The sequence below is a fragment of the Neltuma alba genome, unplaced genomic scaffold (genome assembly GCF_004799145.2).
Source record: "Neltuma alba isolate B1F8T4 unplaced genomic scaffold, ASM479914v2 tig00013902_pilon, whole genome shotgun sequence".
NCBI classification, from domain to species: domain Eukaryota; kingdom Viridiplantae; phylum Streptophyta; class Magnoliopsida; order Fabales; family Fabaceae; genus Neltuma; species Neltuma alba.
In genome coordinates, this window is record NW_021637954.1 from 23,841 (window position 1) to 46,456 (window position 22,616).

Below are 22,616 nucleotides of genomic sequence, written 5' to 3' on the forward strand. Positions count from 1 at the left end.
GATGGGGACTTCAATATAGTTACATTAAGGCCATGTTTGGTAGGAGGGATTGGTTTTGATGGAATGGGAATGGTAATGGGATTGGGAATGGCAATGGTAATGGGATTGGGAATGGGACTTTTATTTTATGTTTGGTAGGAGGTAATGTGTGAAGGAATACATGCATTTATTTTATTTATAATAAGATATACAAATTAAAAGATAATACCCTCGGTATTTTAGAGCTTGGACTCCAACCTTATACACTCCTCTTGTAATAAAAAGAAAACCGCCCGATCATATATATTGTTTTAAAAATAAATACATTAAATTTTTACTCATTTTACAATGAGAATAGATTAAATATTTTAAAAATCAGAAATGGCTTTCTATCGTATCTCAACAAATTTATATACAAAAAAAAAAGTAATAAAAAAAATAATACTTCCTTAAAATTTATCCTGATGAATTATTAATAATTCCTTAAAATTATAAAATTTTTATTAGAAAAAGTTATCACTAGGTCTTTAAAATTATAATTTTGTTAAAATTTAGTAATGCGCTTTGAAATTAATAATATGTAAGATAAAAAAAAAAAAGAAGAAACAAATGACAGTTCTTACTGTAATTTCTGTAATATAAGTTCAAGTAAGATAATCCACATCTTACTTTAAATAGTTATTAAAATATTCCTATCTAAAACAAAATATTTTAAGTCTGTAACAAAATATTCCTGTCTGAAAGAAAATATTTCAAGCCTGTAACAAAATATACATTTTGTCTTAACATTATTGTAATATGGGTATTTTTGTCTTTTATACATTTTAGTCCTAGGATTCAAACGCATTACCGGGGGAAGGTGGGATTGTATAATCCCACTAATGTGGCATTGCTCAATCCTGATAATCTTTAATCCCTCCTACCAAACATGACAAAATCACCCAATCCGTCCTCCAATCCCATTCCCTCCCCCTCAATCCCTCCTACCAAACGTGGCCTAAGTCTCTATCCTTTTGGGGGAGGGGGGGGGAGGGAATCCGTATACTTAGCTTAACTAGTGAAAAAGATTATACTAACTTTCTGGAGTTTTAAGCTTAAAAATATAGTTACATTAAACATTGGATAATAAAATTTATCATTTTCATCCCACCAAATTCGATCCGAATATTGTCTAAATCTCGATAAATCTTTTACTTGAAGATGGGTCTAAATTACGGGGCGTAAAAACATGAAAGGGTATCCTGTGCTTTTATTTTAAAAAAAATAAATTGTAATGAAATAAATATGTTAAATACTACCTCCGATCCTTAATATAAGACTCTGTTTGACTTTTATTTTGGTCCTAAATATAAGACCCTAATCTGTTTTGTCTTTCATATTTATACATTTTTTTTCCAAGGTAACCCTTCTAATAATGATAATTCTAGTCAATACACTTGATTAGCAAGGATATTTTAGAAAAGACAACACCTATTTAGAACAAATAACTAACTCAACTTACTTTTTTAATCTCTTCAAATTAATTAACTGGCTCTTATAATTAGAACCGGAGGTAGTGCTGCATATCCAAATCTAAGTCATTACATATATGAGTACCCAGGGTCAAATAATTTAAAGTTAAAAAAAATTAAGCGCACCCACGTGGTTGAATTGGAGATGGCTGGATTTTCTTTTTCCTGCCCCTAAAGGTGGCTGAATTGAAGACTTTCCTTTTTTTCCCCTTTTGTGTCGAAGAAATAATGGAATACTTTCTTTTTATTTTTTGTTAGTTCAAAGTCCACGAAAAATTGTCGCATTTTTACAACTTGGTCAAAGTAATAATTTTTTATTGTCAAGATATTTTCAGATTCCTTTCCGTTGGTCAAAGCAAAGTCAACAGTCAAACATATCTCGTATGAGGCCGACCATTACCAGATTGGGCCCAATTTTATTTGGATTGTTAATTTCTTAAGACTTTTGAATAACAAATTTTAAGTATTTTTTAATAATACATTTTGCAAATTGCAATAAGAGGTTTATCAGTAATTTTTTCTAATAACATTAAGTATCCCATGTATTCACAAATTTTAAATTGTATTAGCATTTCTTAACAGCATGATTCTGATCGGAAGGGCAAGTAAGAACTCACTTGGAAGAGTCAAGGGTGGGCTTCAAATCAAATGCAGTACATTAAGAAAGAGTACGTGGTTGAATCTGGCACACGTTGCGGGTGAGCATAATCGAGAGCTACTTTCGTGCCAACGAGGTTAAGTCTAGTAAAATAGGCTATTTTCCTGTAACGTGGTTAACTAAGGTTTAAATTCTTATTAAGAGATGTATCCACATTTAATGTCAAACAGTATTTCAAATAGGAAAATTTAAGTGTTTTTAACCAAAAAGAGAGAGAGAGAGAGAGCCATTCGCGTTTCTTGGACAATTCGTTCCAGATTTATGAGATGGTCATCAAACTATTATTTTTTGTAGAAGCTTCAGAAGGGAAGATAAAAAATTTCACATTGTTCTTAGAAAGTTTGTGAATCATGGTGAATTGCGGTGAGAGGGGAGGGAACCTTGTCAGTGGTAGAATTAAGTTAGATTGGTCTTCGTATCCCAATCATTGGGTAGCTTTTATTAGTCCCTCTTATTGTTGGTTGTATCAGTTGTTCCATATTGAAAGTGTATTATTAATATTGCTCCTTAGGTTAGCTGACCCTGTTCAGGTTTGGTAGAAGTTATTTCCCAACAAGTGTATATGTAACACCTCACATAATTATATCCACATACGAGATAAAATGTATTTAAAAGTCTATACATATTTTTAGTGTTCAAAACAGATCAATTTCAAAGTATTTTTCAGACATAACAAAATAAACCATCAAAGTCTTATAATCATGGCAATTAAAAATATAACATAGCAAGTGCTTGAGGAGTACAGAAGCCTTCATGGCTTACTCCATCGGTGCCTTTCCTTGATTTCTACTAGATCCTTCACTTGAAAATATTAATATAAGGGATGAGATCAAACGTCTTAGTAACTACTGAAATTCTAACCTATACAAGCAAACCATATATGATAAACAAAAATCCGTCTATATGTGTACATATATTTGTATATGAAATTCACAAATTTTATACATTCAACTCAATTTCATTTTTGATTCAACAATATACCAATATTATTTTTTCAATATATCCAGAAATAATACAATATACAACCTCCCTTATATCATCGTCCACCCTTATACCACTGACTGGAACCATAAGCTAACACATAGTCTAATAGGAACTAATCTATTTGACTGAATTATTCCAAGCTCACCAGTACTAAAGATATATCTAGCCAAAGATATAGAGCTCAAGCTCGGACTATGACTCTCCTCTTTTGCAAATAAAATAAGGAGGTGTCACATGTCTCATAACTCCAATGAATTCCCAACCAAAGGAAAACATGGAAGAAAGGGCCCTGACAAGTGCCATCAACTGTGCACCAAGTGATGGCATACCACATGGTAATTTATATCCATGCAAATCTCCTTCTCTCCTTAGCCCAATAATGCATGTGTCATGTCTAAATAATATTACATCAGCAATTCGTCCTTAAATATATTATTAAAGTAAGATAGCAATAAAATTTATGTATCAATAACTCAATATATTTAAATATTTATTATAATTAATAGCAATAAATCTTAACAAAATAAAACATTTATTTGAAAAGTCATAATACATACATATATTTCAATATGGTATAATAAATTAGTAAATTCACAATATAATCATACACAATTCACATGTACATGAAAGAATTTTTAGAATTACCTGATACTCTTTAGCTTACAAATATTCATACAAAGATTACTCCAAAATTCTCAAGAGTATGCAAAATAGCACATAAGTATTTATTAATATAACAAAACTATTCTAAAATTCTAAGGCTACCCTATAAGCTAAAATTACAAAAATATATTAACTCTCCCAGATCTAGCTATTTATTAAATATTATTTTGAAAATATAATTTACATATAAGACTATTTAAATTTAATATCTTAAATAAATAAATATATTTATTTCCTAAAATATAAAAATTTTATATTAAAATTGTCAATTTACAATTTTTCAAGCTTTCAAAAATATATCTTTAACCTATTTAACATTCAAACGGATTAAAATCTCAATAATACATTAAATAACTCAAATACATTATTTAACTTAAATTTAATTAGTAAAAACATACTATATGTCTTTGAATAACAAATTTTTTAACTAAAATTTTAATTTAAAATTCTCAAAATAATCATTAAATAAATATAAATCAGTTAAAATTGTTTAATAATGTATCTTTAAATTGCTACGGTCATATATTATGAAAACTCTATATTTACTCCATACCCAAACTAAACATTATAATGAAACCAATAATATAAAGCTCCAAATATATAGAAAATATTTATAAAAAAATTTGATAAAAAGAAGTATATTTGTGTACTAAAATAATTCCCAAATCTTTTCCTAACCTTTAGACAGCACGTACTTTCACTCTCTCTTAATTTTCCTCTCTGACTCTCACTCTCTCTTTTCCTCTTTGCCTTTCGCTTTCTCTCGCTCCTGCTCTCTCTTGCTCTGGCTTGAAAAAGTAACTAAGGTGAGGATATTTAATACCCCTACATTTAATTCCTTCCACCTCCTTCCTAATTTTTCCACTTCCATCCTTTCCTTCCTCCCTTTTCCTTCTTTATTTAATACTACTCCCAATTTTTCCACCTTCATTTACTACTCTTCCCTAGCATTCTTCCTTCATCTGTTCTTCTTTTTTTTTTTTCTTGTTCTTCTCTTCATTTAATAATTTTCCCTTTTTTCAAATTTATTACACCACCCCCCCACTTTTCACCGTCGGTGAAAAAAGGTGGGGTGGTGTTTTTTTTATATAATAATAAAATATTATTTTATTTAATTTTTTAATTATTTTTTGAATTAAATTTTTTTTAAATAGTATGTTACAGGATACAAAACACTTGAAAACTAAACTAGAAGACACAATCTGTATTGAAGTCTAGTAACATAGTTACAGATAATTTGTAAAATTATTTGTTTGTTTTTGTGAAAAATAGTGAACTATCTTATTTTCCTGAGGAAGAAAGTAAATATATTTTGAAGACCGAATCTAAACTAGGAAGGTGCATGTCTCTTGAGAAAGTTTTCCAAAAAAACTCAAACGATTACCCTTTTACTAGACATATAATAATTTTGTTCTCTACAAACTGAAAGTCAAAACAAAATTTGAAACATAAGTTTGGTGCTTTCTATGCTTTAAGAATAATGTAGTCCGTTATAAATTTTTTATTTCATATTAACTAATATTGATAAGTAATCAAGCATGCTTTAACAGAATTATATTGATTCTAATAAAAAAAAGAACATTCTTTCACACATATGCAACAACAAAAAAGTGAAACATTTGACTTTATGCAACAACAAAAAAAAACTTCGAGTGTATAGCATTTTTGAGTTATAACTTCCAAAATAAATTTGTATCTTAACCTTTTTATTAATGTTTCTTCAATTTTTAGTTAGACAAGAAAAGATCGATTTTAAGCATTAGCACCAAGAGGTGCAGTCAAAAAAAATTAAATAAAGAGGAAATATCAATTTTTAAGAAATTTGCAGGCTTAAATTTAATTATGATTATTTTATTTGGATTTAATTAAGATTTTTCGTTATTTTTTTATATATAACATATCAATACATAAATAACAAAAAATTCCCATTGTTGATTGAAATTTCAAATCGTGCTGAACAAATATATTTTAGAACAAAAATATCTCATTTATATTTTTAGTTTTTTTAACTTATAGTATTTTTAATCTCTTTAAATTGTGAAATTATTTTTTTTCGATAAATATGTTTTATTTTATAATGACGTATTATAAAGGACACATATAGTAAAAAACTTTTATTTAAATTTTTTAGCTTATTAAGTTGGCCGATCAGATTCTTTAAAACGATACATATCATAATAAAAGTTTGTTAGTTTATAAATTTTTATTTTAAAACGTATTTGAAAAACTTTAAAAATAATTCAAAAAACCTAAAGCATCACTGACCCCTGGCAGCCTCCTCCTCTAGTGTTTTTAGGAGAAAGCTTGAGCTCTCACCTAGGCTCAAACTTGACTCTCTATTTTACTAATTGTCTTCTCATTCCTCTCTTTAGTTTTCAATCTCTCCTCTCTCAATCAGTCAATTCCATGTCTCTACTCTCTCCTTCTAAGTCATTTAAGTTTTTTGCAGTTTTTCTTTTTAGTTTCCGATGGAATGACTAGAAATTATTTTTTATCTAACATTTCATTTTCACTATATTAACATAGCAATATTTTTCTTGCAGCATACGTTTTCAAGTATCCAAAAACTGTTTGTCCTAGTTTGTACATGGTTCTTGTCTATAATTTATATGCTTAGGTTGTGTTCGGTACTAGTTACTGTGAAAATGTGAAATTAAAGCAAAACCCCATATAAGAAGAATGATGATTAATGAAAGTGAAAAGGACTAAGAACCTATCAAAAGAAAGTTTTTCAATTTTTTCTAACCAAATCCATAACCATATAGCCATCCATACAGAGTTTTCTATTTATTAGTATATATTTTTTATTTAAATTAAATGATATTGCTTTATTTTTTTGTAGATTTTATGGCTTGACATTGCTTTTTTTTAATAGATTTTATGGCTGATATAATCTCCAGCCAAAATGATGTAAAAAAAACAAAAAATAATATAAAATGCTTGATATTACTGTTTTTTTTAATGGATTTTATCTTATTTTTATATGCTTAAATACATATGGTATCAGAGTCTGGTAACGATCCAAAAACTTACACACATGGTATCAGAGTCTACTAATGATTCAAGAACCTGTACACATGATATCAGAGCCTGATAATGATTATAATCACTCCCAATTTATAAATTTTAAAAATAATGATTCTAATGCTAATAATTATTTTGAAAGACATCTACTTATTTTCAAGGTTTAATTATATTTCTTTCTCACGGTACAGATACCATCAAGTATAGACATGCGACATTTAAGTTTTATGAAAAACTTAGTAAAAAGAAAGTTATCAAAATATACTCTAAAAAATTGCTATAGCCTATTTGAAACGAAGTGATATGTACTACGAGAAAAAAAATCTAAAAATAAAACTTCAAATACTAATAATTGTTTTAGTTGACATTTTTTATTTCTTATGTATTAGTTATGTCTTTTTCATGGTATAACGACTTTGAATGATGGACAAGATGCTCTCACATACTGTGAAAAATTTGATAATAAGTCAATAACGGCAATGATACACAACTTACTAGCTAAAACCTATCTTCAATAATATGACTTTGAAAGTATGCATACATATAGTTTTTTTTAGCTTATTCACATCATAAAATTGTTGAGTTCAATGTTTTATTTTTAATAAAAAATAGGGAAAATTGCAAAAAAAGACCTTGGAATTGCAAAAACGCAGATAGGGACCCTTGACAACTTCACTTTGGGTTTTGACAACTTCAGGGCATATTATTCTTGTCAAAACCCAAAGTGAAGTTGTCAAGGGTCCCTATCTGCGTTTTTACAATTCGAAGGTCTTTTTTTGCAATTTCCCCTAAAAAATACTTGGTATTGATGTTTTTAAATTTAAGTATACTTTTATTCAAGAGGAAATATGAAATTTGTCTAATATTGTATAAAGATTATAATTATAAATTTCTAAATCTTAATCTGGTGACATTCAAGTAGACTTTTTTAGTCATAGATGTTAAATTTATTGTACTTTTTTAAACCTTAAATTCTATTTTTAAGAGTCTATTATTTTTCTTAATGTTCTATCATATTTTTGTTTCTCTGTATTTTAGAAAAAATAATCAAATTTAGATATCGGATACCTACAAAGAGTTTGCAACCCCAAATCTGTGAAGACTACATAATGTAGATAGTATCTACACACGGTGAACTGAAAAACCAACAAACTCGATGTACTGTTTTAAAAATGTTGAACATTGATGTTGCATCATATCAAAAATACATATCTGGCATATTTGGTGAAACAACAGTTAAAGTACTTGGCATAGATGGACACTCAGTTATCCTCGAAGAGATAGAAAAAGATCTTATGAGTTGATACTCAGACATGTATGACAAATATCAATAAGAAACATTGAAAGGGTGGCGAAACCAACTTGAATTAAATTTGAAAAAGTGCTCAAGTGAGTATAGTGATTTGTAAATAATAAGCCATTTATTTATTTTTATTCATTCATTTTTTTGGTAAAAAAATTATAAAGACACTGTTCAAATGGTTTCTCAATCATTACCACGGCAATTAGGTAAGAGGTATCCCTATCTTCAATGGTGAAGAGAAGCTATATAATATGAAATGTGTTAGTATATAATATTTAATACCTTAATTTTTTTAATTTCAGTTGTTTATATATTTCTTTTTAAATTAATGTTTTTTGTTTCTTTTTGAAAAGAAAATAAAGGGTTGTTAATGACATAGAGGACCTGTGTCAGATGATTCAATTAGTTCTAAGCAAAGCAAACATTACAACATTTAATGACTTGGTTATTGATTGAGGCGTGTCAATTAGCAAACAAAGTAATTGTTTGGCAGAAATAAAACCTTTTTTTGTCCTATTTGAAGAAATATTATAACAAGTAAGAATCATTCTTTTATTTGAGATGTATTTTTCTCTTGTTGTTATGTTTTTAATATTTTTTTCCATTCAAATGACCATTTTTTATTTTAATTTTTTTCTTGTAGAGGGTGATCTCATTTTTACACTCCATTCTTTTGGTTGCATGAAGAGCGAACTTATTTCTTAGAAGGCGTCTATGATGCATTTTGGGTGGCAATTGACCTTGGAAATGATTTTCAGAACATGATAATTAAACAGCTGCATTTGTGCTTTTCACAGTAGTCATGAATAGAATTCATTCCATCTGATGAACCTTTAAGAGGAAAATACAATTACACCATAGTAGAGGATAGTGTTCGATTTTTTACTAAGTTAAAAACATAATAAATAAAATTAATATGTTGATAGATTTTGTTTTGTTTTTTGTTTAATCTTAGCAATAAAATTTGATGTAATGAAAATGTTATATTTGAAATCTCTTTTGATCTTAATATTTTTAAATTTAAGTATATTTTTATTCAAAAGGAAATATGAAATTTGTCTAATATTGTATAAAAATTCTAATTGTAAATTTTTAAATCTTAATATGGTGACATTCAAATAGACTTCTTTAGTCCTAAATGTTAAATTTATTATAATTTTTTAAACTTTGAATTCTATCTTTAATGATCTGTTTTTTTTAAGTTCTAACATATTTTTGTTTTTCTGTATTTTAAAAAAAAAATAGCCAAATTTAGGTATTAAACATTTACAAAGAGTTTGCAATCTCAAATCTGTGAAGGCTACATAATGTAGATAGTATCTACACACGATTAACGGAAAAACCAATAGATTTGATGCACTGTGTTAGAAATGTCAAACACTAATAATACAGATCTAACATCTTTGATAATGATCTAAGGACCTATACACATAGTATCATAATCTAGTAACTATCTAAGAAACTATACATATGGTATCAGAGCCTAGTAACAATCTAAGAACCTATACACATGGTATAAGAGCCCGGTAACTGATTTATAATTGCTCACAATCTATAAATTTTGAATGTAACGATTTTAAATTTGAGATATGAAATAAATTTGAGTTTTTGTGTTTGATTTTTTACTAAATTAAAATTATAATAAATAAAATTAATATGTTAGTCAATTTTTTTGTTTTTTTTTTTCTAATTTTAGCAATGAAATTTGATGTAATGAAAATGTTATATTGAAAGTCTCTTTTGACCTTAATATTTTTAAATTTAAGTCTACTTTTATTCAATAGGGAATATGAAATTTGTCTAATATTGTATAAATATTTTAATTGTAAATTTCTATATATTAATTTGATAACATCCAAGTAGACTTCTTTAGCCATAGATGTTAAATTTATTATAAAATTTTAAATCTTGAATTCTATCTTTAAGAGTCTGTTGATTTCTTTTAAATGTTCTAACATATTTTTATTTTTTTATATTTTAGAAAAAATAACCAAATTTAGGTATTAGACATCTTCAAATAGTTTACAATCTCAAAACTGTCAAGACTATATAACGTAGATAGTATCTACATTAGGAATGTCGAACACTGATATTGCATCATATCGAAAATACATATTTGACATCTTTAGTAATATTCTAAGGACCTATACACATAGTGTCATAATCTAGTAACTATCTAAGAATTTATACACATGGTATCAGAACCTAATAATGATCCAAGAACCTGTACACATGGTATAAGAACCTAGTAATGAATTTATAATCACTCCTAATCTATAATCTTTGAATGTAATTATTTTAAATTTGAGGTATGAAGTAAATTTAAACTTTATTGTTTGATTTTTTTTTCTAAATTAAAAACATAATAAATAAAATTAATATGTTGGTGGATTTTTTTGTTTCTTTCTTTTTAATTTTGGCAATGAAATTTGATGTAATGAAAATGTTATATTTGAAGTTTTCTTTGACCTTATTATTTTTAAATTTAACTCTACTTTTATTCAAGAGGGAATATAAAATTTATCTAGTAATATATAAAGATTCTAATTGTAAATTCCTAAATATTAATTTAGTAACATTCAAGTAGACTTTCTATCATATAATTTTTTAAACCTTGAATTCATTATTTAAGAGTTTGTTGTTCTATCATATTTTTGTTTCTCTATATTTTAGAAAAAATAGTCAAATTTAAGTATCAGATATCTACAAAAAATTTGCAACATCAAATCTGTGAAGACTACATAATGTAGACAGTATCTACACACGATAAACTGAAAAACCAACAGACTCGATGCACTGTGTTAGAAATATCAAACACCGATATTGCATCATATCAAAAATACATATGTAGCATCTTTGGTGAAATAGTAGTTAAAGTACTTGGCACAAATGAACACTCAGTCATCCTCAATGAAATAGAAAAAGATCTTATGGGTTGGTACTCAGACATGTATGACGAACATCAAGGAGAAATATTGAAAGGGTAGCGGAACCAACTTGAATTAAATTTGAAAAAAGTATTCAGGTGAGTATAGTGATTTATAAATAATGAGCCATTTATTATTTATTTTTTTATTCATTCATTTTTTTGGTAGAGAAATTATAAAAACTATATTCAAATGGTTTCACAATCATTACCACGGCAATTTGGTAAGAGATATGGCTATTTTCAATGATAAAGAAAAGCTATACAACATGAAATGTGTTAGTATGTAATATTTAATACCTTAATTTTTTTTAATTTTAGTTGTTTATATATTTCTTTTTTAAGTTAATGTTTTTTGTTTCTTTTCGAAAAGAAAATAAAGGGTATGTTAATGACATAGAGGACCTGTGTCAGATGATTCAATTAGTCCTAAGCAGAGCAAACATTACAACATTTAATGACTTGGTTAATGATTGAGGCGTGTCGATTAGCAAACAGAGTAATTGTTTGGCAGAAATGAAACCTTATTTTATAACAAGTAATATTTGAAGAAATATTATAACAAGTAAGAATCCTTCTTTTATTTGAGATGTATTTTTCTCTTATTGTTATGTTTTTAATATTTTTTTCCATTCAAATGACTATTTTTTATTTTAATTTTTTTGCTTGTAGAGGATGGTCTCATTTTTAAACTCCATTCTTTAGTCACATGAAGAGCGAACTTATTTCTTGAAAGGTGTCTATGATGCATTTTGGGTGGCAACTAACCCTATAAATGATCTTTAGAACATGATGATTAAACAGCTGTATTTGTATTTTTCACAGTAGTCATGGATGAAACTCATTCAACCTAATGGACCTTTAAGAAGAGGATACAATTACACCATAGTAGAGGGTGGTGGTCAGTAACTATCTAAGAATCTGTACACATGGTATCAGAGCCTAGTAACGATCCAAGAACCTGTACACATGATATCAAGATACTAGTGATGACCGTGTAAGTAATCCATTATTCAATTTGATTTTGGCGTCACTCAGAATCCATTACAATGAATATCGAGATGCTAGTGAGGATCGTGAAAGTAATCCATTATTTGTGTGGCAAAGATCTACTTCTCCTTTTATTGTTTATGTACAAGTGAAATGGTGATGAGGCTAGCTCCATGTTATTAAGCCTAATGCGAACCAATACATAATTATTAGGTAATTTTTATATTTTTATCCCATTTAATTATTTAATTAAGTTGTTTATATTTATTGATTTATAGTCCTCTTTTAATTATATTGTAAGAATATGCACAAGACTATAGGAAAATATGATGATGAGGCTCTAAAATGATTTGAAAATATGAAGAGTAATGCTTAAAAAAATAATCTAAGTGACCTAGTCGGTAAAGTCGATTCATTCACAAAACAATACAAAAAGTGTAATAAAAATAAAAAGAAGATATTTTTTTTGTCTTTAGTATTCAATGTGATATAGTAAAATATTAAATATAACAAACTTATTTTGCACGTAGCAAACTCGGAGAAATGGATATTGAGGAGAATGAAGAGAAAATAGAAAATATTGTTAAAAAAAGTGAGAATGAGGAAGCTGAAAAACTAAAATTAAGTGACAAAAGTGATTATGAATTACATTAGTTTTAAATTTAAGTGACTCTTTAATGAAAAGTCATATTTTTAAAAATTTACTTTACAGTAAGTAAACTTCTAGAAATAAATAATAATAAGAAGAGAAAGAAAAAAAAAGTCTCTTGCAATCGCCAAAAAGAGTGAGAATGAGAAAATTAAAAAAAAATCGAAAAGCTAAACATAAACGGTACAGATGATTATGCATTACAATTGATTTTAAATTTAAGTGATTTCTCCATAAAAATATATATCTTAATAACTGTTACTAAAATTTAAATGATTATGCATTATAATTACAACTATTTCTTGAGGTAGTCATCTTTTAAAATAGCATCCACACGCTGTTTTATCTCATCTCTATTAAATTTTGATGTTGCCTAAAAAATTACAATGAACAAGAATCAGTTTTTGTAAACTTGAAAAGTTGAATGATCAAAATAAATAACTTGACGAAAATGAGATAAAGAAGAATTAACACCCATATATATATTTTCATATTTACATCAATTAAATATTGTATGTCCATATGTGATAATATCTTTTTGGCGTGCTCAAATATACATGGTATCAGAGCTTGGTTATGATCTAGATATATGTGGACTATTAGTCCATCACGCTTCTACTACACAAGAAAGAACTTTAAAAACTGCATTAGCAAGTTGGACATGATGAATATCTATAATCCAATTTGAAGAGGAGTGTTATTATAATTTTTTAATTATTTGTCAATATTTATATTTATTATATTCTTATTTTTTAGGAATAAAATCATAGGATTAAATAATTATTGATTCTTCCTGATTTTTATTCTATGATCTGATCATAATTGATACTTCACCCTTTGTATACATCTCTCATATTCATGTCAATGAAAATAATCTCTTTAGCATATTCAAATACACATGGTATTAAAGTTTGGTAACGATCCAAGAACTTATACATATGGCATCAGAACCTGGTAATGATTCGGGGACCTATACACACGGTATCAGAACCTAGTAACTATCCAGAGACCTATACACATGGTATCATGACCTATAATTATTTTTTCAGCATGCTTAAATGCGCACAAAATGAAGTAGAAAAAACAAAAAAAATAATAAAAAATGTTATATCCTTAATTTAACAAGCTTATAATCATTCCAAATCTAGAAAATTTGAACATAATAATTTTAATACTAATAATTATTTTAAGAGGTAAGTTCAAATACTGCATAAATTATAGTGGTTAAGAACAAGTAGAGAAGTTTTTCAATGTGTATTCAATTTGATTTTGGTGTCACTACAGAACCCATTTATTTGAATATCGAGATGAGATGAAAGTCGTGTAAGTCATTTATTATTTGTGCGACAAAGATCTACTTCTTTGACTAAATTTCTTATAGAACATGAAAGTGCGAAAGTATTATTGAACTGAAAAATACATGAGATGCGAATGAGAAATTTGGTCAAAGAAGTAGAACTTTGTCATACAAATAATGAATTACTTACAGGACTTTTATTCTCATCTTGATGTTCATTGAAATGGGTTCTATAATAATGCCAAAATCGAATTGACTACGCGTTGAGAAACTTCTCTTGTTCCTGACCACCATAATCCATGCAATATTTGAACTCACTTTTATAGGATCTTTAACGTGAAATGAACTCTATTCATGACATGACAAAAGCAACATTCTTGATATCTAGGTAAATTAATATCAATTTACAGGACCCCATGCTACCCAAAGTGCATCATGAATGTTTTTCTTCATTATTGAAAACAGCTATATCTCTTACCAAATTGTAGGGGCAATGATCAAGAAATAATTTCAAAGATTTCATAATTACTCTGAAAAAGAAATAAGTAAAAAATATAAAAATATAAACGAGAGATCAATAATAAATGACTCGTCATTTACAGATCAGTATTAATTGAAGCAATTTTTTCAAATTTAATTCGATGTGATTTCACTAACTTTTTATTGTTGAATCACAAATTAAATAATATTTTTTTAAATCATTATTTTGTATTTTGTGTTACGGTTGAGAAGGCACCAAAGTATTCATTTCATTAATATTGTCTATTTTCATAACACTTTATATAGCTAATAGCGTTTTGTTAAAATGCTAAAATTGTAATATTTTTTTCACCCTTTGAGAGCATATGCATTCAAATGTGTCTATAGAGGTTTTTTATTATGATTAAGTTTATTCTCAGATTGAAAATATCAAGCATTGTTTTATGCCAGAGTGGTTTTATGTGCAAGTGAAATGGTAATACTACTAAGCTTAACTATGGGTATTTGGCTTCTTTTATAATGTAACCTTAAACCTAGTATTTGGTCTAAGCATTGATAGAATTAGAACTTTTCTTTATGTAAGAAAATTGGCATCTGCAAGCTACGTGAATTAAATAAATGTTGTACAACTTCAAGTTAAATAATGAAATATTAGTTTGTATCTCTCAAAATTCATTATTAAATAATGAAATAACACCAATTCAAATTTAAATATAAGTCTAACTTAATTAAAAAAAAACATAATAATAGGAAGATCTTGCTAATATAGATATGCTGTTTTATTAAAAATTAAAAATAAGTAAATAAAAAATGATCCTTAAAAAATATAATGATAAAGGAATTATAAATAAATTCTAATTAAAGTAATGGATATTCAAAATATCCTTATTTAAATAATTATGATAAAATAATCCTAAATATTTAAATAAAATTCTAATTAATTTATATTTTATATACCATCATAAACTTAAAAGGTACAAGTCAAGCGTAAAAGAAACAGATGTTAGGGAGAAGGAGAAGAACGAACAAGCTTGCCGCAATTGTTAAAAAAAATGATAATGAGAAAATTCAGGAACTCAACTTAAAAGATTGGTTTTAAATTTAAGTGATTTTTTTATTAAGAAATCATTTTAAAAGTACTTAGACTTTTCATCAATTTTTAATTTAATACTTACGTATTTTGTCTCTAAATTAAATGTTTAATTTTGCTTCATTAATGTTGTTAATCTACGCACAAAGACTACCAATACTAATAGAGCAAAGTTATTTAATCAAGAGAAATAAAACACATAACTATTAAATTAAAAATGGAAACAAAGTATAGGCACCTTCACTATAATTTTTCTTTCAATAAAAAACATTTTGAAATATATCTCATGGGTAGTACTATACTGCATATGTCTTTAAGGGAAGTCAATCATGGGTATCATTATACTGCATATCTCTAATGTCTTTAAGCGAAGTCAATCTGCTGTGAATATTTTGTTTGACTTAAAAATTGAACTTGTACTGTTGTAACTCGAAACGTGAGCTTGAGGCATTTCGGAAAAAAACTGTTTCTGTTGTGTATGTCTTTTTATTTTGATATTGTTGAGTTTTTGGTTCAATTTTATGCGTAAAATTTCTACAAGATCTAGAAATTGGGCTTTACTTTTCTGACCCAACACGGTATGCCCAGAACTTACCGAGCCGACCAGCAATAACTAAGCTCAGCGATCTATGACCCATTAGAAGATTGTGAGGCCTCTTATTGAAATGTTTCACCGTGTCAAAAGGCATTACCGCTGTGTCCCTCACGCTTATGCTTCCAATATTTTTCTTAAAATTTCAGGCTTCTGATGATTCTTTCAGTGCCATCCTACTATTCTCCAATGAGGATCAAATCTGGCATGGAAAAAAGTCAAACAAATAAATTTCTGTTGGAATTGAAATGGGAAGGCCCGGCGGAACTTTGTTCAACGATATTTTAAGGCTGGATATCTTAAATTTGCTCTCTCTTGGATCATTGATTGATACTTGCTCCAAGAAGCTTCTGGTTTAGCTCCTCCAAGTCAAACTGCTTTCCTGTAGGCTTCTCACCACCAGCCACATCAACTCTACTATTGTTCGCCACATCTGCATGTGGATTACTGTAAACATGAACAAAATCAGTCGATATATTGGACATGGAAAGGGAGATAGGTGCTGATGTGGAAGAAACCAATAACATCATGCCATCTCAACAGTGACCACCATTTATAACATTGGCACAAGTTTCAGTGGCCATTTCTGATTATTCACCAAAATGAGACATTGAATTACAATCTTATCCTCCAGATACAAAACCCAGCAGATGGAAAATAGCAATTTACTACTAGTCTACTAACAAATGCAAGTAATGCCCAATCCCAAATATACAAATCTCTCTAGTTACGCGTGGCAAAATGAAACTACATAGTACAAAATCAAAGTATAAGCTTTTATCTTTGAAGGGGAAAAAAATCATCAAATGCGAAACTCCAAAAGAACTAAATCCATACAAAAGGCAGAATCCAAACATGAAGTAAAAGCTAATTGGGTGAACTTCAAAAATCAAATGGAAGGGATGGAAGGCAGCTAGGCAAAACTTACACCGGCAGAACATTGAGTACTCTGAAGCCAGCAACAGGAAAGCGCTGCTTCTCCTCGAGAAAAACAGTGGGATTAGGTAAATCATAAGAAACTGAGAATCTACTGTAATAAATGCAAGTTTCATTGTCATTGTCAATGTCACCGTCACCATCACCCGGCCTATGCCATAAGAGGCAGAACCTATTCTTAGAAAGAACAAGGAGTTGCACAGGATCATTGCGACCAAACCAAAAGGATTTGGGAAGGTCAACCACATGAAGTTCCTTCTTGTTGCGAATATCATAAGAAATCAATCGCATGTCACGAGCATGATAAATGTAAATAATCTCATCATCCACAGCAATGGGGCAATGCGTCAATAATTCTGGGTCATAAGGGAAATCCTCCTGATACACAGTCCAAGCGCTATTCTTGCAATCTAGTTGATAGAAAGCGCCTTCCCGCATCATATAGCCAACAAGTGTGCCCGGGGATAAACAAGCAGAAAAACACGGGGCAGCCCTAAAATTACTAGGTTGGGGAATTTCTCTGACTTCTTTGGTGTCAACATTAAAAGCATAATAACAAGGATCACCGGGATGACGATGGTGAGGAGCAGGAAAAACATACAACCACTGATCGTCGACAACAGCAGACAGACCTATATATCCTGCGAATGGTAAAGTAAAGCAAGTCCTCCAACCATCTTTTGGATTGCGGGTGTCTAGGCAACGGATCTCCGCGGAACCCCTATAGTCGCATTCCCAATGGCCCATCCTACACGAGACGCAGGCCCCACCGATCACATAAATGCGGGAACCAATGACTTCGCAGACGGTATCCACAAGAGCAAGATTTGGGTGGTTCATTTGACCTGAATCTTCAGAAAGTAGCGACATTGCAACACCATCACCACCATCGCTTCTTTGTTTGATCACGTACCAATCGTTTGTTGCATCGTCGCACCCTGGGACCAAACCTTCTTCAGATTCTCCAAATCTCGCAACGTGAACATAAATCAGCTTCTCCATCCCTTCCACCGCTCTTCGTCGCTGATGATGATACGGCTATGGTTTCCGGCTATAGAGCAGAGGAGGGCTACCAACTTTATTTAGCATAAACAAAATGACTACATAGAAAAGTTAACTAGTCACACTGGTCAATTTGAGGGAAGCCCGGATGAACCAAAGGAGGTTCTCAAGGTACAGATCACGTAAGACATGGCCCTACTATTACGAGATTTTATTATTTAATTATGATATTTATTTGCAAAATTTTCAGAAAGATATCTTTAAAATTTTAAAATCTCAAATCAGAAATGATTATAAAAATATGTTGTCATTTACTTTTTTTAATATTATTTATTATTATTAAGGCATAGTAAACGAGATTGATTTAAAATTTAAAAATAGTTTTTTGGATTCTCCCAGAAAGTTTTTCGTTGATCTCCCTTGCTAATTTATTCCCAATATATAAAAAAGATTTAGTATGTATAATGTAATATGATGGAGAGGAGATTTCGTTTTGTGAGGCTGGGACAGTTAGGAAGTTTAGATACGATCTGCACATGATGCCTAAATTAAATTTCATTCCTTCATGCTGGCCAAAAAAAAACAAAACAATTCCCTGATCTTTTTCCTATTTTTATGATTGTGTGTATCTCTCAAAATTCATAATTCATTACTCTCTCCATTCCTTATTATAAGAGATAAATAACTAAATTACATTGATAAAAAAACAGTTAAAATAAGTTGAGGACAATTAATATGTAAAAAGTATAATGTTTTTTCCAACAATGCCCCCATTAATAAGGAGAGAGAGTATGAGAGAACAATTAAATTATTAAAAGAAAGAGAAGTGGGAGGAAGAGAGAGTATGAGTTGGAGACAAAATAAATAGGGGTAAAATAGAAAATCAATACAAAAAAATAGAGACAACTTTTAAGTGTTTCTTATATATAGGAACATGCCATAAGCATCAAATGTCTCTTATAATAAGGAACAGAGGGAGTATTAAATAATGAAATAACACCAATTCAAATTTAAATATAAATCTAACTTAATTAAAAAAAAGATAATAAGGGGAAGATCTAGCTAATATAGATATGAGATATCCTGTTTCATTAGAAATAAAAAATTACCCTAAAAAAGATAATGATTTAGCAAATATAAATAAATTATTTTTAATGTAATGGATATTTGAAATATCCTTATTTAAATAATTATGATAAAATAATCCTAAATATCTAAATAAGATTCTAATTAATCTATGCTTCATATTCCATCATAAACTGAAGAGATGCACGTCAAGCATAACTTATCGGAGATAAACTTAAAAGAAATAGATATCCCGGAGAAGGGGGAAAAAAACGAAAAAACTCAGCCCTCTAAAAAAAATGACAATGTTTTGCCAAAAAAAAATGACAGTGAAAAAGTTGAAGACCTAAAGTTTTAAAATTAAGTGATTTTTTCTTAAAGAAAAAATTATTTTGAAGGTACCTATACTTTTTATCAATTTTTAATTTGATATTTATGTTTTTTTTTCTGAATTAAGTATTTCATTTTGTTCTATTAATATTGTTAATCCATGCATAAAGACTGTCAATACTAATAAAACAAAATTACAGCCCCTAATATTGCTAAAAGGGTAAGATTAAGTGATTTAATTAAGAGAAACAAAACACATAAGTACCAAATTAAAAATAAAAAAAAAAGAGTATAGGTACCACTTATATTATTGTTCTTTTAATAAAAAACATTTTGAAAAATATCTCATGGGTATCATTATACTGCATGTCTTTAGGTGAAGTCAATCTGATGTGAATATTTTGTTGGACTTAAAAATTGAACTTGTACTCTTGTAACTTGAAACGTGAGCTCAAGGTATTTCGGAAAAAATTGTTCTGTTCCCTGTGTGCTGTTATTTTGATATTGTGGAGTTTTCGGTTCAATTTTATAAGTAAAATTTCAGGAATTGGGCTTACTTTTCTGACCCAACACGGTATGCCCAGGACTTACTGAACCAGCCAGCAATGATTTCTCAGATAAAAAAAAAAAAAAAAAGAAGCCAGCAATGATTTCCACCAACCCTGGTCAGCCTTTTTTTTTTTTTTTGGGGCAACACATACCTGGTCGGGGCTCTTTAGTCTTAAACCGTGTTTGAATATCTCTAAGGACCTGTTTGCTACCATGATTAAAATTTTTCGTAAATCAACACAAAATTTTTTTATATATTTATCTCGTATTCTATAAATTATGATTAAAAAATTATTTATAAGTTATTATAAACGAGTCTCAAAAATGCTTCCTAACAACGGATGTATCTCAGCCGCGTGGTGTAGGATTCAGAGTCAACCCGGCCCGGGAGGATTCCTCAAGTCCCAGGTCATGGTGTCACATTACCAGATTGGGCCCAATTTTATTCTGACTCTGAATTTCTCAAGACCTGTAACTAGGTTGGGGGTTCTCCACATCCCCATAAAGCACCTCTTGGATACTCTATTGTGTTATGTTTTTAAGATTTGCCAACAAAATAAGTGCAAGTGGTAACCAAAATAATAATAATAATAATAATAAGTGCAAGTGTGTGTAAACGAATAGTTGAAGTAGGACTTGATAATTATACATTTTTTATTATTTAATTATGATATATGAATTTAATTGATCTGGACCACAAATAAGTTTTCTGCTTATTTTGCTTGCTGATTTATTCTCAATATATCAAAAAGGATTTAGTGTATAACATGATGGAGAGTAGATTTCGTTCTGCGTTGTTGGAAGTTGGAACGGTTAGAAAGTTTAGATACGACCTGCACCTGATTCCTTAATTTAATTTAATTCCGTTTTTTTAATTAAATCTAATTTAAATAAGATAAAGAAACCTTTAAATTAAATTTAAAAATATTTGTCCACTTGGAACGAATTCACTCATTTTCAATAATTAAAATCTAAAATGGGTAGTTCTAATAAAATGATTGGTCGGTGTTTGATTATCAAGGAATTCAGTAATAATATATATTTTTAATCATTATTAGGTCATTGGGGACTCTATCTTTTCTCTTTCTTCTTCTTCTTTTTTTTAATTTGTTTTGTCCGAAAGATCCAAAATTTCATTGGTTGCATGTTTCCATTGCCCAAGCTCGTGACGTGGAATCTGATGATTAAATGGAATTAGATGCACGATTCATTGAACCAGTTTACTTGCAATATTCAAGTCAATATTCAATCCTAGCCTGGTGTGCGTTTTACGGGTTAAAAAAACATTTCTTTATTTTTGTCACCGTGAGAAAGGAAAATAGAATAAAATATTCTGCTGGCCCTCTTTATAAAGTAGAAATATAAGTTTTTTTTTTTGCTTATATTTATAAGTCCCCTAATTTTTTTTATATAAATGTATATCTTTATTGTAAGTCACTTGTAACTCCTTCTAATGCATTAAATTGATTACAAAAATTTATTTTATCCCTGTTAAAAAGTTTTCCTCTCTTGGTTTACATATCCTTTTCACATCTAATTTTTCTTTTCGTTCTCTCTTGACAGCAAGAATTAAATAAGAGTAAAATTAAAAAAACTGATCACTTATATATAGGACAACAATCTCTTCTATAATGACTTATAATAAGAATCACAGTGACGTAATTTTACCTTGTTTTCTTTATTACTAGGTAGATTTTATATTCATAGGTCGGGTTAGAAAGTTATTCAATGTTGGTACAAAGTTAAAACATATTAAAAGCTATTTATAAAGAAAATCAAAGCATGTGCTAGAGTACTCTTGTAAGTTTTCTAAAATCTCGTGGTCAAAAGAAGCTTTCTAAAATCACATTAGTTTAATAAGCATTTGCAGAAGTGGGAAGGAAAGGAGGAGGAGGTTGCTGCACTTCAATGTGAAAAACGGAAGTAAGTGTTAGATCCGATCAATGTCATTTTTGAATCTCAACATCACAGACGTCGGCAAGCTAGGGGGTTCTGCAACTTTCTTTCCTTCTTGTCCTTCCTCCAACCCCTTCTTCTTTTTATTTAATATTATTAAAAAAAATCCAGTTGAAGCTTAGGTGGAAGCAATTTTAAGGACGGTTTGCCGCGTAGGACTGAGTCATAGATGATAAGAATAATAATGTAAAAAAACAAAAAATGAGGAATTGAGTTATAAGCGAGTCAAAAGTTCAGGGGCCAAGTCATAGTGGAGAGACTGAGTTATAGGTAAGTTAAAAATTAAATGATTAAAAAATTAATTTTTTTATTTTTAAAAAGAGTTAATGCAGTTTAAAGTTTCTAGCGATCTATATAAAATCTGTTAAAAATACCTTATAAATAGAACCAGATTCATATAACAAACTTTGAAGAAATCAAGGGCTGGAAATTTATTAGGTGTGCCTTTTTTTTCCTAGTCCCTCGATCATAACCTATCTTTAATTTCACGCTCTTATCACCTGAGTATTGTATCTGATAAGATCTTGATTTTACTAAACTCCTACCTTAATTGTGAACATGATTATAAGTTTGGAGTGTTTTAATTTAATTTCAAGGATGCGGATTTTCATCATATTATGTGACCAAATACA

The 22,616-nt window shown here is 28.9% G+C and overlaps 1 protein-coding gene across 1 annotated transcript; it reads right to left on the reverse strand.

The window, feature by feature from the left end:
* Positions 1–16,311: 16,311 nt before the first annotated feature.
* Positions 16,312–18,084, reverse strand: LOC114739345 (uncharacterized). The gene is made up of 2 exons (XM_028927398.1): positions 17,075–18,084; positions 16,312–16,593 (listed from the first exon to the last, which is right to left on the reverse strand). Exons 1-2 carry the CDS (start codon positions 18,082–18,084, stop codon positions 16,467–16,469), a joined length of 1,137 nt encoding a protein of 378 aa, XP_028783231.1. The 3' UTR covers positions 16,312–16,466.
* Positions 18,085–22,616: the final 4,532 nt, after the last annotated feature.

Coding starts and splice junctions, on each gene's coding strand:
- LOC114739345 (XM_028927398.1), bottom strand. CDS start 18,084: ATGGAGAAGCTGATTTATGTTCACGTTGCGAGATTTGGAGAATCTGAA. Junction 16,594..17,074: donor GTACTCAATGTTCTGCCGGT/GTAAGTTTTGCC, acceptor TCATGTTTACAG/TAATCCACATGCAGATGTGG.